Here is an 18145-nt window from a genome sequence, read left to right as displayed (position 1 = left end):
TCTTTGTTTAGCAGCGGCTTTTGCGATATCATGGAGTTCATAATATAATTTAGAGTGAACCAAAGCATAGCCCGGTGGCTAGGCAATGCTGATACTACCCGGTTCATCCGAGTTTGGGACTTTATTCTCGTAGCCCGGTGGGTACGCACCAAATTCTCTATTAAAAAATCATGGGGTTTCTCCTCGAGTCTCGAACTAAGACTCCCTCTCCCTTGCTCTTCGGTACACACGGAGCAAAAACTCCCTCTCTCTTCTCCTCCGTACCACACTTCTGTTCTAGAACTAACCAACCCTACTCAGGGGCGTACCCAGGAGGGTGGGCCGTGGCCCACCCTGAATTTTTTGGAAACGTTTTATATTTAGTGATCAAATTTTTATCACACATAAGCAGTAAAAAATAGAAATTAGAGGTGTGTGCCGCCCTAAGATATTTTTGTGCGTCCGCCACTGACCCTACTAAGCTATGGACCACCTTTTTATACTACAAGGGGTTACCACAAGGAATAGTTGCATGTGAGACACTTATCCTAATAGGCGGCAACCGCCGGGCGGGACGGCAAGTTGGCTAAGCCATCGTCAAGAACGTGCGCCGCTCCACCGGCCTTGACGCAACGTCTTTAAGCCGTCTTGTTACCCTGCTTCCGCGCATAGGGCGACAGTGAGCATTGTTCCTGACGGGCAATAAATACGTCTACGACCCTTCCAGGGAGATGACGCGAGGTTTCGTCCATGCGCTCCTGGGGATGGACACGTCTCCAATCCTCGGGAGCGCGCCGCACGAGGAGAACATGCCCTTCTTGGGAAGCACCTCTCCGGGCCAGCTCGTCGTTGACGGGATCCTGTGGAGTTGCCGCGGGTAGGCACTCCGCCAAGGGTCCCCAGGCCACCCATCGGGGACGAAACGCGCGGCTCCCGGAGCCATCCCCTCGGGCGAGCTCCTCGAAGATCTCTTATGGCTTGCATCAAAGATATCTTCGAGAAGCTCCACTTCCACTGCCACTGCATGATAACCTTAGTGGCTAGACGGGCTAGTAATTTTTAGGTGTGGCATTTACACTATACTTGTAAATTATAACATCGAAAACACATAGGAGTGAACCGGAATTCGAGAGGTCTTCCCCAATCTCGCACATATACTGTTGGCGGAGGGAAGGCATAGCATATTGTACTTTCTGCAGCCGGTACTTGTAAATAGTGATATAGCATATTTTTGGTTGAGGGAAACATCGTGTAACTTAAACATAGCATATTCACAAGATCTTGCAAACAGATTTTCTTGGTTTGGTTTTCTTCGCCAATCCTTTTGGACATTGTTTTTGACTTCTCATGGACGGGACAGAAATAGCCTACATACTCATCGCAAAAAAAAAAAAAAAAAAAAAAAAAGAAATAGCCTACATACTCGAGACCGAAAAACGTTGATGGTGCTCTTGGATGAAGGTTTCAGAGCGAACTAGATGTTCAAACGCGGAAGTTTTGAACCACGAAACAAATGGAACTGTACGGAAAAAAGAAACGTGACCAGGCTTAAAAGCCACGGAAAGTTTTTGGAATTAAACCAAAAACCCTGGGGAACCTCAAGAAAACCAAATAAAAAATTCCGTCGCCGGGACTTGAACCCGGGTCTCTCGGGTGAGAGCCGAGTATCCTAACCACCTAGACTACGACGGATTTCTGATATATTCTTCTTAATACTGTTTACATATTTATGCCTTCACAATAAGCAAAACCCAAATTCCTAACACCAGAACTAGAATTTTTTTCCCGGTACAAATCTACAATGTACAGTGAAACTGTGAAAACACACAATCTGAAATTACAAAACACATGTTTCAGGTCTATGAGAGAGGCGTATAGGCATTGCAGTCTGCCACGGTGGCTATTACATTTCTACAGGGTTCAACTTTTGCTAAAATATAGAATCTTCAGTTAAACACATGCTTCCTCCTCCATGCAGATGGTTCAGTTGATCTTTATCGACAGCAGTCTTATGTTTCATATTTATGTACAGCTGGTCAAGTGATTGCTCTACACAAGAACTTCAACATACATCTCCTGCCTAAAGCTCCCACCACTCTGTGCCACAAAAGCCATACTTCTTTGCAAGATTTGGCAGAGGAACCAACTTGTTTACTGCAATGTCAGTAAAAAATTGAACATTCACGATGTGGTTTATAAATAGGAAGATATCGGTAGTAAAAAAGAGACTACGAAAATAGTAGTGTATGGTGTTAGCTCATTTGATCGAACTTAAAAGAGAAAATTGCAAGGACCAGCAACTCTTGGGGAGGATGTTGCACAAACAAGTGACTTACAATTTTCGTTGCGCAAACCAGTGATTCTTGGAGAGAATATTGCAGAGAGCTCTAATGACCACTAAACATGCATGACATCCGACTATTGAGATTCACTTTGTCCTCTCTCCATCCATCCGGTCAAGCGATGACGTCGCCAGAGTCGGAGCGGCTGCCCCTGCCCCGAGCGGTGTTGCTATCTAGCCATCTCCGTTGGGACTGCTCTTGCCTTTGTCGTCATTGCCGAACGACGCAGTCCCCACGTTTGCCGCCATGGGAGGCCCCCAGCCACTCCCGGTGAAGGTGGAGCTCGACACGGACTCCATGGATGACACGAACCCGATCATCGGGCCAAGAATTCAGGTCCGAACCCGGCCCGAAGCCCGAAAATCCTGGCCCGGGCCAAGTTTGCACGTCGGGCCGGGCTCAGGCCAGAATTCTTGGTGCGGCAGCCGGGCCAGGTCGGGCCTACAAAATACACATTTTACCGAAGATCAGGTCGGGCTGCTCGGGCTGGGCCGGGTTTTTTTGGGCTTCAGACCGGGCTAGGGCCTGAATTCTTGGCCCTACGGTCGGGCCGAGACAGGCTCAGGCCTAGACTTTTAGCTTCGGGCTTTTTTTACCCGGCCCAACCCGAAAAATGCCTAGGTATACTCCTGGCGGATTTATCTTTCTATTTTTCTTTTTTTAGTTCTAAAACTGTCCTGTGTGGACCCATATATATATATGCAAATCATGTTTAATTTTAATCCAGATCTTTTTTACGATTTTAATATATATATATGCACATCTCCTGCCTAAAGCTCCCACCACTCTGTACCACAAAAGCCATACTTCTTTGCAAGATTTGGCAGAGAAACCAACTTGTTTACTGCAATGTCAGTAAAATTGAACATTCACGATGTGGTTTATAAATAGGAAGATATCGGTAGTAAAAAGGAGACTACAAAAATAGTAGTGTAGGTGTTAGCTCATTGATCGAACTTAAAACTTACCATCCATTGCAGGTAGTTTTTTGCATTATGTTGAATAGTATTTTCTTACAAGATGTTTTAACTTGAGGTATCCTAACATGTACTCCCTCTGTTCCATAATTCTTGTTGTGGTTTTAAGTTAAATTTGAACTACAATCATGAAAAGAATATGTTGAGTTATTGCTAATCTGTACATATGGAATTACCTGATTGAGAATTCGAGTAAAAACTCTGGACGTTAGATATATGCTCAACTATGTCGCTGTCATCTCCTTGTAGCCTATCCATGAACTCCTTTGACATATCTGTTAGAAGCATCTTCTGCAGTGTCTTAATGTGCTTGATGCCTTGAGGCACTGCCTTAAGACTCCTTAGACCAACCATTTCCAAAGTATGTAGCACCTTCATTGCGCCTTCCTCTATCTCAATCCTGTTCAGATGTTCCATGTCAACTAATTCAAGAGAACTGAGCTTGGGAAACCATCCTGAGCGAAACGTTAAATGTTCCCCATCATATGTCCTGTAAAGATTCAGATCAACTAGACCAAGCATATGTGCAAAAGAGCTAATAGGATCTTTCTTCAGACAACAACAGTCAATTTTCAATGTAGTGAGCTTGCCGAAACTTGCAAACATCTGTGGGAGCACTTTCTCATACAACCTTCCTCTCAACCAGAAAAAGTTCAGATTTGGCATACATCATCCTTGCTGCTAGCAAAAATAACCAACCTACTGAGGCTAGGCATCTTGCCCAAGGAGTCCCATAATTCCGCAATATAATCTTGATGCATTTTTATTACGGACAAACTTCTCATCATTGTCAAGCTCCCGAGCTGCGTAAGGAGGTTTTTATTGGCTGCAACAGACTGTAAGCTTTGCAGATTCTTTAGACGACAAATGTTGCCAGGGATATTTGTAGCAGAAAAGCAGTCAAATATCCTTTCTTGAACATCATGGAGCATGTATACATACAGATGCCTCAGTTTAGTAAGTAGTGTTATTTCCCATGGCAGCTGCTCCACGTAGCAGAACCTGAGGTCTAAAACTTGTAGGTTCCTAAGTTTCCCGAACGATGCTGGTATATGTTTAACCTTTGTGTGAGCTAAATCCAAATAGTGCAAATTAAGTAACTCTGAGACAACACCCGGCACTTGATGAATGTCGGCAAACCTTAGACACAGGACCCGGATCAGTCGGAAATTTGACGAAATGTCATTTATCCAAGAGGATGCTACTTGTCTTTCAAACAAAATGAAAGACCGGATCCGCGAAGCTGAAGCAACCTTTAGTGACCGAGCATCCTTCTGGATGCATAAGCGTCGGGCTTCAGATGTAACCTGGATTATACCAGAATTATCGTATACAGCTGCAAACTTCTCTCTTTTTGCAACAGTCAAACATGCATCACGCACAAGGTCATGCATTTGGAATGATCTAGCCCTTCCATATACATTTCTTTCCGCAACTTTAAGAAGAGAACGCTGAGTAAGCTCCTTTAGGTAACACTCAGCAACTTCCTCCATTGTTGTCGCAGCTCCTCTTTCTTCAACAAGGCCTTCCGATATCCAAATCCTGGAGATCCATATTCTTTGGATCATGTAGTCTTCAGGAAAAAGGCTGCAGTATAGGAAGCAATTCTTTAAATAACTTGGGAGATCATTCAAGCTAAGATTTAGAGCACTCGTCAGCCAACTGAGCTCTGGATTATTAGATAATTGCCAGCTAAGTTGGTTGTGGAAAGAGCTCCACTCTTGCTCCTCTAATTCTCGGTACGATAACAGGCTCCCAATTGCAACGATAGCCAGTGGCAGTCCTTGGCATTTTTTCACAATTTTCTCTGCCCATGGCCTCAAATTCACCGGGCATACTTTGTCTTCTAATCTACGGAATGCCTTTTGACAGAATAGATTCCATGCTTCAGTATAAAGAAGGAATTCAAGCTCCACAACAAATCCATCGTCTGCTAAAGAAGCAACATCCTTTTTGCGAGTTGTCACTAGCACTCTACTTCCACGATTATTTCTTACAAATGCACAGTTCAAGAATAGCCAGTCATTTTTATCCCATACATCATCCAGCACAATCAGATACTTCTTGTCACGTAGGTAACTCTGAAGTTCCTCAATTAGTATCACCTGACTCATAGTCTCGATACCACCAGCCATGTAATCACTTTGGTCTATCAGCTGCTTCATGATTTGCCTCAGAAGGTTTTCAACTTGGCAATTCTGAGATAGAGTAACCCATGCAAAGCAATCAAACATTCTACTGATTCGTTTATTTTTGTAGATACTGCTTGCTATGGTTGTTTTGCCTAAACCTCCCATACCAAGTATTGACATTATCGATCGGTGTTGTCCCTCTGAGAGTAACCATTGTGTCAACCTCCCAATTTCGTTGGCATTGCCCACTATTTCAGTATCATCAGACAGATAAGCAGAATCTGATAGAGAGAGCTGCCTGGTACATTGCAACGTGCTATTCCTGCCTGGTACTCCTATGGAAATGCCATAACGATCTTTCATTGCGGATAGCCGCTGAATTCGAGTTTCTACTTGATCAATCTGGCTTGACAGGCTCTGCCATTCTGCAAAGCTCTTTGCCTGATGGAATTTCCGCTTGAAAAAGTTATTTATAACGTCAGCTTGCGAAGTTAGGAAACTATACTCGTCAATGATGTCTTCTACCTGATGGGCAACATTTGTAACTTGGTCCAACCAGGCTTCAAATGTCTTGTTACCAACATTCAGTGCGCTAACCTGGCCAATAAATGCCTGCAGAATCGTGAACTCGCTTTCAATTTGTTTCATGCCATGCTCGAAATCTGTGACAGACGATGCTTCCTCCACCACCCCTGTGCTCAGCTTCTCTAATGCCCCTTCTCCGAGGGAGAGAGCAACTTTTCTGAGAACAAGAAGTAGGGCGTCTGCCATGAATGCTCCCCTCAGAATGTTGCACTGCAGACTAGCGCTACATCACTGTGGACAAGCTTCATGTCAATACACCTCTGCGATCCTGGATAAATTGAAATGACAGATTTAGTAAATTACACCATTTGGCGGTGGAGATAAGTATCATGGATCACCGCAACAGGCCAGTCCGTTACCTGTTCCTAAAATTCCTTATGTGAAACCACCATGTGTAGGACTGTAGGATGGATGTTGTGTATTTATCTTCTCAGCAACCTATTTCAGCAGTAACAATAGATGAGGACAAAACATGATCTTGTCCAAACAACATCTCAAATCGCGGTTTCCTCAGCAAAACTATCGAAAGCTATCGTGGGAGGCATTTCTTATCACGTTTTAATGCTGAAATTGACACAATATATGCATGAGACATAAGCGAAACCGCAATAAATTCAGTTGAAAGGCTACTTGAAACGTGTTGAATATTTGAAATAATCATGCATATTCAGTTGGGCCGATGTACCGAGTCGTTGGTTCCACCAATAGAAGGCCCTTGAAATAACAATTTATGCAAGAAAAATGCTAGCATTCATTTTTGCACATTTCCTTATTGGCAGTGGCGAATACATCAAGACCTCTACAGGAACCCAAGATAGAGGAAACAATAGAGTTAAGATTGTTGTTCTATGCATATTGGCTGGTCGGTATAGTCCAAACAGACCAAACCGCTGCCCGGTTGAAATCTTTATAGGAGTATAAATGACTTGGATAGAAAAGGATAATGATATGTCAAAATGATTGAAACCAGAAAACATTTTTGTTTGTACTGGGTCCTGAAAAAGAGAAGAGCAACCTATCTTTGTAGATTTTATGGTAACCCAAGATTAAAATAGATGTATTTAGTCCTTTTCCATATATTTGTAGAGGTGTGCTTCGGTGTCCCCCCTACACCCCATCCACCACTAAAATTAAAAAGGCAAGTTAACCCACGAAGGGGTATCGGGAGATTCTGGCTGTTTACAAGTGGCCAAAGTTTGAAGAGGGCATCCTACAACGGCTTCACCCAAGAAGGGACATACCGCCCATATCTCTATATGCCGACGACGTCGTCCTATTCTGTCATCCCACGGCCAGCGACCTCGACGCCGTCCAGGAAATCCTACACCTCTTTGGTCGCGCCTCCGGCCTCAACGTCAACTTCTCCAAGAGCTCTGCAAGTCTTCTTCGCTGCAGCCAAGAGCTGGCCACGCCGCTGCTCACACAGCTTGGCTGCCCTGTCGTGGACCTTCCGATCACCTACCTTGGCATCCCGCTAACTCTACGAAGGCCCACTGTAGCGCAGCTCCAGCCCGTCATTGACAAAATCGCCGGGCGCCTTCCAACCTGGAAAGCCGGCCTCATGAGCAAACCCGGGCGGCTGGCAATGGTGAAATCTGTCCTATGCGCCATCCCCATCCACCAATTACTTGCATTCGCCCCACCAAAGAAAGCCCTTCAGATGGTCGAGAAGATCAAACGTGGGTTCCTCTGGGCTGGTCGCGCCGCCGCCAACGGAGGACACTGCCACGTTAACTGGAAGCGTGTCTGCCGCCCCCTCTCCCTCGGCGGCCTTGGTGTCCAGGACATCGAGCGCGCCGGCCTCGCGCTCAGACTGCGTTGGCTTTGGCTCTCCCGCACCGACGACAGTCGGGCATGGAGTGGCCTTGACATGCAGTTCTCTGCTGACGAGCATGCGCTCTTTTTCGCCTCGACCACCATGCGTGTCGGTAATGGCCAACGGGCACTTTTTTGGGAGGACAGGTGGATCCAGGGCAGGGCCATCAAAGAGCTCATGCCGCAACTATACAATTGTGTCTCAAAAAGACGCCGCAAGACCAGATCAGTCGCAGACGGTCTTCTCGGCAATGCCTGGGCACGAGACATTCAGGGGCTGCTTGGAGTCCATGAGATTGGACAGTACCTCATGCTTTGGCGCATGATCCAAGACACCGCGCTCAACGACCAACCTGACCAGCTGGTCTGGAAGTGGACGGACTCCGGCATCTACACGGCCAACTCATGCTACCTAGCCACCTTCCACGGATCGACGACTTGCTGCTCCTGGAAATTGGTTTGGAAGACATGGGCACCACCCAAAGTCAAATTCTTCCATTGGCTGGCAAGCATGGACAGATGTTGGACTGCGGAGCGCCTAGCCCGTCATGGCCTCCCTCACCACCAACGTTGCCTCCTCTACGATCAGGCGACGGAGTCGATGCACCACCGATGCTCGGAGTGCCCCTTCACCCGACAGACGTGGCATGAGGTCCTGGCCTGGCTGCGGATGACGGCGAGACCACCTGACGGCGAGCCCAGCCTCATAGACTGGTGGCACCACGCCGGACAGGACACGCCAGCGCCCTCCGCAAAGGGCTTGCATCCGCCACTCTCCCGATCCCATGGATGATTTGGAAACACAGAAACTCTTGCGTCTTCGACGGAGCTCAACCTTCCCTGCAACTCTTGCTGCAAAACATCAAGGATGAGCTTAGGGCTTGGGCTAGGGCAGGGGCTCAGGGCCTACGGGTCGTGCTGCCACAAACCTGGGATGTACACTGATGTTCATGTGTTTGTACCATACTCTGCCTCCTAGGAGGATGTAAATAACTTCTACCTTTTCAATGAAATGAAACGTAAAGGTCCTTTGCGTTTTCTCGAAAAAAAAGTTTGAAGAGGGGGACACTCTTTTTAATTTCCAGACTGACAAGCTGTTCAGGGCTTCAGCTAACGAGTACATAACGAAGCTATCGCTAGGTATAAGCTATCACTATCTATTTAGAGTTTTAGACCAATGGACTGAACACCAACAGCAGCACTAGGTGTGGCACTACCAGTCGCCTACTGGATGTTGGAGTTTGGCAGTGGATTAAACGAGCTCTCCATGGTCAACTCAGCTGCTTCGGCTGACCCGGCGGAGACCACGTTCAGATTTTCCGACGAAATAGATCTAACCAAAATAAAACTAAACTAAACTAAACTAAACAAGCAAGGTGTACTTCCAACTTCCAAGAAGGGCGGGCCGAGATTGCGCAGAGATGAGAGTAGATAAGAAGATTTACCGCCCGGTCGGAACAGCGGAGCCGGAGCAGGGTGAGGACGAGCCTTTTTCGCCGGCGAAGATCACGCGCCGCTGAGAAGAGCAGGAGGGCTATTTCGACTGCGTCGTTGGCGCGGCATTGACACCAACGACGTCTGAAACTCCGAGCCATCCGCCCCTGCGCCGGCCGTGTTTGTTTGTTGGCTGCCACTCGGCTCCGAAGATACCGCAAAAGCGCCGAGACCACAAAATAACCGTCGCTGCAGTTTTGGCCTAAAAAAACGTCCATTTTACTCCCTCTGATCCATATTTTAGATGTCTAGAACTCTAGATACATCTATATTAGCATCAAGTAATATGAATCGATTTCGCAAAAAAAAGTAATATGAATCGAAGTACATAATGATGCAAGGGATTAATTATTGGTTTGCCACTACAGCTCGTCATGTACTCAATTTCGCAACTAGGGCAGAATGGTGCTCAGTTTTTCCACCGCTTCAGACGCAGCTGCTATGGCGAGGCCAAACGGCCAAGTTTCGGACGTTTCCGTCTCGTGCCGTTAGTGAAAGTGGGCCCGGATCTTACAGGTAGGACCGCGCAATGAGCCGAGCCACCCTTGCTCCGGCCACACACCATTCCGCTGCCCCGCCACCACCCGCGGCCCTGCCGGCACCACCTGCGCCGCTACGCGGCTATCCCTCGTGGACACCTGCTCCACCGTCGCCGCTAGCTGCTCCAATGGCACCTGCTCTGCCCCCACCGTCTTGCGACGCCAGTGGTGAGTCGCTCGTTCCACCACTGCGCCCGCCACCTGCTCGAAGAAATGGCAAGCGGCGACGACCTTGGCCCCCACCGTCTTCTAGCTGATCTAAGCTGCTTAATGGAGTTGCTAGGTGATGTTAAAAATAAAAATCTTCAGTAATAATATGTATATACTTGTCTCTGATTCCCACCAGTCACTGCTTCACTATGTACCTGAACAACTGTCACTTCTTGTTCAATATATTTTATAAAACAGAACGGTCTCTGGCCTTCTCGTTGTAAAAGAGAAGGTGTTACTGCGAGAAGCTTGTTTGGCCATTGCAGAAAATTAACAAAATTCCTTGTCAGTTCATCATATTCATGATGCTGCTGGTGGTGTTTCTTTTTAGAGGACAAGATCATCTTTTCTCTTTTAGTCATGGACCTTCGGTTCAATAACAAGCCAACTTAGTTACAGTTACTTAAACAATTAAATGGTGCTTTTGCTGCTCTTACTAAGTTGAAGAAGCATATATGTGAACAATGTGAAGTTCAAGGCTAGCTGCATTTTTGGCGATAGGCCACACATGTGTGTATCGAAAAGTGGCCTAATCAGAAGGGTGTCACACATAACACCACTATTCAGCTTACTTAAACAAAAGATAAATAGGGCAGACGACAACACTCAGAAGCCTATGAGCTGCATGCTGTCCAAACCTGGACACCCTGAACCATCCATCCCTGCGCCTGGAAGATGACACTATTTTTTCAATGTTTACTATTTCTTTCGATTCATATTACTTGCCACTAGTATGGATGTATTTAGAACTAAAATATGTTTAAATACATCTATATTAGTAGCAACTAATATGGATTAGAGGGAGTTGTTCAAAATGTTCGCTAGTTTAACTATCGGTCTCATTGTTACATTATTTTTCCAGCAGTAGAACCTGGCTGTCAGGCTATGACAACGCGTCATGTTGTCGATCAGATAGCCCTGGCTTCATTTTGCTGGCTACAGATCATACTGATTTGGAAGTGAATTAACAAGATCATAGGAAAGTCAGTGAGACATGAGTTCTCTTCTCGACAAACCAAAAGATGCCTATTCACAACAACAGAATATTTATTGTTTACATATATTCACGTGACTTGTAGAACCCACATTTATTGCCACAAACAACAGACATAATAATAAACTACGGCTAGAGCCTACAATTATATGGTATTTGTTGAAAGCAAACAACCCTTCAACTTGCTGGCTGTAGTCCAAACCAGACAAGAACCAGACTAACTGGTATCAGAAATGTATAGACGTTAAAGTGAAGATAACACCACAAACACAAATTTCGGAGGTAGTTATACCAAAGTACAACACACAAGTGAATTTATTTGGTTTCAGTGTGGGGTAGTAAGATTGTTGCAATAAAGAATACAACATCCCATTAAACACCACAACATCCCGTTAAACACCATCTCCCAAAAAACAGAAGTTCAATACTTTGTTACTGCATAGCGACTACGGCAGACAATGCAACAGGACACGAGCAAATTTTAAGTTCCTGCCATTCAAGTTACAAACTCATAACACACCACAGGTGTCCGAGAAAAATAGCACATCTTCCTCCTATGCCTCTTTGTAAAAGAATACATCCTCGATCTAACGGGGAGGTCAAAAACCTCAAAACGTGTGGAGATGCTTGAGCAGGCATTGGCAAGATTGCCTGTGTGGCAGACAAGACACAGCCTATAAACTTCTGTAGTCAAGAACAGTAACTTCCTCGTCAGGGGCATCGAGGTCATTGTAGCTGCAACAAACCCAGTACCAGAAATGAGTTACAGTCAACGGCAAGATAAAATGAAGTAGCATGGCAAATTCAAGAATCAACTTGGAGTACTTGCCTCCACAACAACAGAATAGAAATATGACCACAAGCCCCACAAGTAAGCAGACACAAACTGAATGCTAAATATAAGTTGATACATTAAAGGAAGTATAGTGACACGACAATTATTTGCCCATAACAGTTCCATATTTAGAGCAAATAGAAATAATAAGACAATTAAATTTAGCATCATCATGAATAGTTGCTAACCTTCGCAAACGACGAGGGTCGTGATGGAAAGATGGAGGCATGGCTATAATTGGTGCTGGGCCCCCACCCATCATCGGTGCAAGCACTCCTGAGTTGCCATGAGGCATGCCGTTTTGTTCAAATTGAGGAGGTCCTTGCTCTCTCAGCATATGCATGGCTATTTCTGGAGGCGCCGGAACAAATGGTCCCAATGGGCTGAGAAGAAAAACACCCACACCATTTATCAACCCACAAAGCTTCCTACAAGAAAATATTGAAACCAAAGGCTTTTCACATACCCAGCACCAGGAACAGGCATCAATATTGGTGGAGCGGGGAACTCAGCTGCAAAAGGAGCATTGGAGCCTCGTCCACGGAAGCCATCAAACATCTGATCATCAGGTCCATCACGGCTTGGAGAACGATCACCTCGACCATGTCTGCCTCCATCTCTATCTGCCCTATCATATTCTCTCCGACTGCCACGGTCATATCTCATACGACTATCCATATCATTGCCAGGTCTCCGTCTTGATCTGTCCTGCAAATCAGAAGTCGGACGATTTTATCAAGGATGACAAATTGGTAAATTTCAGTAGATGTTGATGCCAATGCAGTTTCTTTCTGCGTTCAACATGAACACTAACTAGCAACAGAAATGCAGAGTACAGCTTATATAGGTTCGACAGAAATAGGGCTTTTTAATGCAGACTAATGTGAACGAGAGATTCATGACAGAGTATACGAATAACTATATCAACCATGACTGCAGAAACCACAATAATAATAATAATAATAAATTATTTGAAGTTATAACGATTATGAACAACACACATGATAAGTAAACAGAGCACTTGCACAGTAATGCAATTTATATTTCTATTTGAACATGCAAATGGAGTGTGTGGTTCTTACTGGTGCAGATTGCTGCATAACTGGTGTTCCACCTGGGGCATTAGGGTCACTGTTCATAAGGAAACAAGTAGATAAGTATTGCCTCCTCAAAAAGTTTGGCGGTAGTATTCTACAACTTCAAACAGTAGATCATGTGCACATACTTCATGTAATTTTGGGAGTAAAGTTCCTCTCGGAGTTTTGATGTAACTTCCAACACCAGCTCTGGATGCTTGAGCCTCAAATGCTTGTAAACAAACTCCGGAGCATGGAAAAGTTTTGTACAGCCCTTGGCTCCACAGCCGTATTTCCATCCATACTTTTCATCTCTTATTTTCCTGACATGCGGTTCTAGAACTTCAGCAGCTGCTGCATCAATTTTGTCCTTGGCCGTTAATATAACCATGGGATCTTGACCATTCGACCTTTCCTGCCAGAAAGTATCCAGCTTCTTCTCCCAATCAGCAGCACTGACATTAGTTGTAGTAGTAGTCTTATTATCTGCTCTCATGTGACGAAGCCCTTTTGCCTCATTCGTCTCAGACATGCCATAGTAATCAACTCCATGAATACGCCATAAATAGGTAAGAAGAGTGTCAAGGAGCTCAACGCCCTCAAGGCCCTTGACAGTAGTTAAGCCTCGGACTATAATAATAGGACCCATAGATCCGATATGAGACTTGTCTATATCTGACTTCTCATGATCACCACTTGACAGAATATTCCCCTGAATACCCTTCTCTGAGTCCAGCTTACGCACAAGGTTTAGAGTTTGTTCTATGTCAGCTTGAACTCGTCGAGGTTCAGAGCTAACTGGATGAGCCTTGGGAGCAGCAGAAAGAGGATCTGTTTCTTTTGAGGAACCTCTGGCATGCTTTCTTCTTTTGTCACCATCTCCATCATCTTCAGAGTACCCATCGCTGCCATTTCCTGATTTACTTGCGGCAGATGCAGTTATTCCAGGGCCACTGTTCAGCAGGTATCAAGATATAAACAAGAAGTCCGAAAGAGGATTATAACACAAACTGCAAGAACATAACTCACAGGTCCAGATTTCCATTTTGCAAATCAAGAAAGAAGTCCTTCGCGACTACCTTGCAGCGCTCATTTCTCCTGTGTAAACAAAACCAAATTACACCAATATTAAGAAACCTAAACTAAGCGATGCAACAGTCATTACAAACAAATTGTACAAAAATCCAGTTGAAATAATAATCTATAGAGAGTTTGGTCAGCCAAAACAATTTTTTTTTTTTTTGGGTATGACAGGGGCAAAAGACCAACACAGACATGTTTCACATATTATGCAACTCCACCTTTCAATAACAGATAATAAGTTGGTTGGATGGTACTTGTCCTTCAACCTGCAAGTAAAAACAAAGAAAGGACAGTTAAGCAATTGGGCTATCTGTATTCCTGCTGTGCACAGTTAGGAACTGGAATCAAATTATTCTGCGCATACCAGTCCTCATTCTTGTGGAGATCAAAATACGCACGTTTCTGGGTCGTGATGTACTCTGTCTTGTATTCTTGGTACCTTGTTAATAGCGCAAAATAGTAAGTCAGAACTACGAACAGCAGCATCGATAACATTGAGAAGTGTTCATTACTAATGATACAACTGATTACCGTCTCTCAGCTTCAGCTGGTGATATATCATCTTCAAGAACTTGCATGAATTGTTTGTACGTCATTAACCCTTCCCTAAAATATCGACAAGCATATAAGATCACAGAATGTTCCATTAGAAACACACGAACTTAAGCTTCAATCTTCTACTGTATTTGAGACGTTAGAATGGATAGGTCATGAAACTTCAGGAGAAAATATGCCTATCAATATTAAGAAACAATCCACATAAAAATGTGATATATGAATACTACTAAATTCAATCTCCAATAGGGGTCATAGTTTGTTCCATTGCAAGGAAAAGAGTAGCTTAAACATCTCATATGTCTTTTTCCAGGGGTTCTTGCTGGAAAAGTTCACAACAAAAGGCATTTTTTTATGCGCAAAATGATATTTAGCATGTGGCTTGGCATGCATCAGCTTGCATGCAAGGCTCCGTGTGTGTTTTTAGCTCCTTATAAAAACTGGTGCTCACTCAAATGCATTATTCAGGTTGGTCAACACATATCTTGATCAGCTATAAACTGTCTACAAAGACCAAAAAAAAGGCACCCTGAAGAAGAGTTATGATGATGAATTGTAAACAATATAATGTACGGAGTATTATACAACATCAATCTGTTTCAATCCATGATCCTCCCGAAAATACACATCTCTGGCAAACATATCAAACAAGATTTTCCCAACAGAATTACTAGATAGAGCTTTAGCAAACAAGAAATAATCCAGGACAAATAATGAATCTGACATAAAGAAAAAGGGAATGGGTTAATGAGTTAATGAGTAGATCATACTTATGCAAGTATTTTATTTACATACAACAAAAGTCCAACTACCTGTTGCAACTATTTTTTTGTGACACAATATTTTGCAATTTCCTTATATGGCAATTTAACAGCTACAGGGGGCTATTCCAATGGCACAGAATAATTTGGTTGATCCTACTTTAAGAATCAGTCCCAACAACCAAATCCATGAAATTACCCTCAGGTTTGCTTGATCGCTACTCCAATGGCACAGAATAATACTTTCAAAAAAATATTAAACTGATAAGAACGTCCATGTAGACATATAAAGTAGACTTGAACATTTAAATGTTATATAATATCAATCTATTCCAAATTATAAGCCATTTTAGCAAACTAAATTAGTTTTCCGAAACGGCTAACAATATGGAACGGAGGTAGTAGCATTTAAAAATATTCTGTAGCACAAAAGGTTATTTTAAAGGAAGGGGTGCAAATGCACCTGGGTAGAAAAATATGCTTTAACTAAACCACTCCGAACAAAAGAGAACACCCATTCATGCCCCTCTTCCCAACAAGTGCTATTCAATAACAAAACCAATTACATTGATTGAGGAGAATGGTGAACGATGAATACAGAGTAAGAGAGAACAACAATCATCACCTTAGGTTTGCTCTTTGTAATGTGAACAGTGGCTATCCAATAGCATAAGAATATAAACCGTATGTCAAGAACATCTATGCAAATATGCAGGAAAAATATAATAATAGTTCACAGTATCATATATTCAAAGTGTTTCTGATGGAGCTGTTCATATAGAATTTGTGCTTAATGTACCTTGCACAACAAAAGTGACTCTACCATGCAAACAATAAAATAACAATAAAACTTGACATATTCCTATAAGGAAGTATATTTCTTAAATTGGGAAATAATAATAACTTAAAAAGAATTAGATTGAAGTCAATGTCCAACTTCCTGTTGTTAACAGATAGAGAATATTCTCATCAGATTCTCCCTTTGACTGTTATCCAAAACATGTAAGAATCCTGTATTGGAGAGCATAGTTGGTATAGAACTGGGAGGAGGTGGCGCCTTGTGGTAGCAGCACTGACTGTAGAAAAAAGCACAAGGCTTGCTGGTGGCAATCCAAAAACTACAAAGTGTGTTTCAAGCAGGTAAGGTATATCATGCTGATAACCTGCAACTCTATTCCATCTCCAGACTCGCACTCTTCTCGAGGATTACTTTGCTTTCGAACATCAAATAGGGAGAATTTCTGAGAAGATTCTCTATCTGTTAACGATGCCCTAAAGCATCTTACAGTAGAAGGCATAATTTACAGTTCCCCGGAGTGTTGGTAATTGGTTCCGATACAACCAAAATGTCTAGAACTTGAAGGAGTAGCCATAGTAAGCAAATGAAACGTGTAAATCTGTCAGTAATTATATTACCTTTGGATCCCAGTACCATTATTTGATGCCCCAAATCCTGAATCAGGCCAATCTGGATATCATAAGCGAGTCATCAGACGTTTTCCATTGAAATGGACAGAAGTTTTACAGAAGCCGTGAATCTAAAGTAGCAGTCCTACATACTTGGTCCACATGCAATCTACTGACGATATGAACACAAGTTCAAAATCTTTGGATATGGCCAGGTAGTCAAAATTCTAACTGGAACTAGGAGAGCCCCTAGATTCATCAACAAGCTAACAGTACTTAGTGCTGACACCAAAGGCTCCAGACTTGAAATTATGGCATGCATACAGTAGCAAGTGCTACTGTGTTTTAACTAGCACACCACACTCATGTATCCTACCACATCCTTTGTTTTGCAGATTAAGTAGGGTTGAATTTTTCTGAAGAGGGAGACTCCTTAGCTAACTCCGCCTATGCCTTTCAGGAATAGCCGGTCCCAAGCCCGGGTAAAGCAGGAGGGTTGTGAAGCCATTCCTATTGATATGAAACCGAATAAATGTTGTTGCAGGGAAACTTCTTACCTGACAGACGGTTCTGATGCCTGCCATGGTACCGGTCATCGCCGTACCCGCCTCTGCTTCCACCGCGGTCGTACCTGCACCACGCAGAACTCAAGACGCATGAATCCTAGAGGCAACTCCGGGAAGAAGCTACCCAGACATCCAGTACATCAGCAAACGAGCCGAGTCTCCGGGGGTGGTATCCGTACCGTGGAGGGGGGCTCCCGCGGCCTCCGCGGCGGTCGTACCCGTCGTCCCGCCGCGAGCGCTTGAACGGCGGCGACGGGGACCTCCGGGACGGCGAGTCGCGGCGGCGGCGCGGGGGCGGGCTGGCGCTGCCGCGGCGGTGGCCGTCGCGGTCGCGGTCGCGGTAGCGCTCGGGGCGGGAGAGGCCGAGGGGCGGCGGCGGCGGGAGGGAGGGCCGCGGGGGCGAGCGGCTCCGCTTGCGGGTCGGCGGGGGCCCGCCGGGCGGCGGCGGCGGCGGGACGGGCAGCGGCAGCGCGCGGCCCTCGGGGCTGTCGGGCGGGGGCGGCGGCGGGCGGCGCGCGCTGGGGTCTATGACGTCCGCCATTGGAGGGGCTTGGCGGGGTTAGGGTTTCCAAAGTCTGAGCGGAGCGGCTGGGATGGTGTCGACGGAGGGGCCGAGATTTGATAAGCCGCGGCGCACGAGAGGGGAAACGGGTCGGGCTGGCTAACGCTAACGGGTCGGGCTGGCTAACACACAACATGAACGAAACAAGACATGCAACATCCAGAACAACACCAACAATAACGAAGGAACCCGTTTGCAACTTAGAATGAGTCGTTCACGGTAGAGTTTTCAAA

At 44.8% G+C, this 18145-nt stretch overlaps 1 protein-coding gene, 1 non-coding gene and 1 pseudogene across 2 annotated transcripts; all 3 read right to left on the bottom strand.

Annotated features, from left to right (window-relative positions):
• Positions 1 to 1598: 1598 nt before the first annotated feature.
• On the bottom strand, positions 1599 to 1671 carry TRNAE-CUC. Its single transcript has one exon. It is a non-coding gene; the product is annotated as a tRNA-Glu (tRNA).
• Positions 1672 to 1980: 309 nt separating this feature from the next.
• Positions 1981 to 6211, bottom strand: LOC124684198 (annotated as a pseudogene).
• A 5322-nt stretch (positions 6212 to 11533) lies between these two features.
• Positions 11534 to 17924, bottom strand: LOC124697993 (serrate RNA effector molecule). Its single transcript, XM_047230524.1, has 12 exons — positions 17530 to 17924; positions 17342 to 17415; positions 16794 to 16845; positions 14593 to 14667; positions 14426 to 14500; positions 14280 to 14327; positions 14008 to 14076; positions 13128 to 13931; positions 12985 to 13033; positions 12369 to 12610; positions 12091 to 12285; positions 11534 to 11802 (listed from the first exon to the last, which is right to left on the bottom strand). The coding sequence occupies exons 1-12, from the start codon at positions 17889 to 17891 to the stop codon at positions 11742 to 11744; spliced, it is 2106 nt and encodes a 701-aa protein (XP_047086480.1). The 5' UTR covers positions 17892 to 17924; the 3' UTR covers positions 11534 to 11741.
• Positions 17925 to 18145: the final 221 nt, after the last annotated feature.

This window comes from Lolium rigidum, chromosome 1, assembly GCF_022539505.1.
Source record: "Lolium rigidum isolate FL_2022 chromosome 1, APGP_CSIRO_Lrig_0.1, whole genome shotgun sequence".
Classification (NCBI taxonomy): domain Eukaryota; kingdom Viridiplantae; phylum Streptophyta; class Magnoliopsida; order Poales; family Poaceae; genus Lolium; species Lolium rigidum.
The sequence above is the reverse complement of the archived record's forward strand: the minus strand, read 5'-3'. Positions and strand labels throughout refer to the sequence as shown.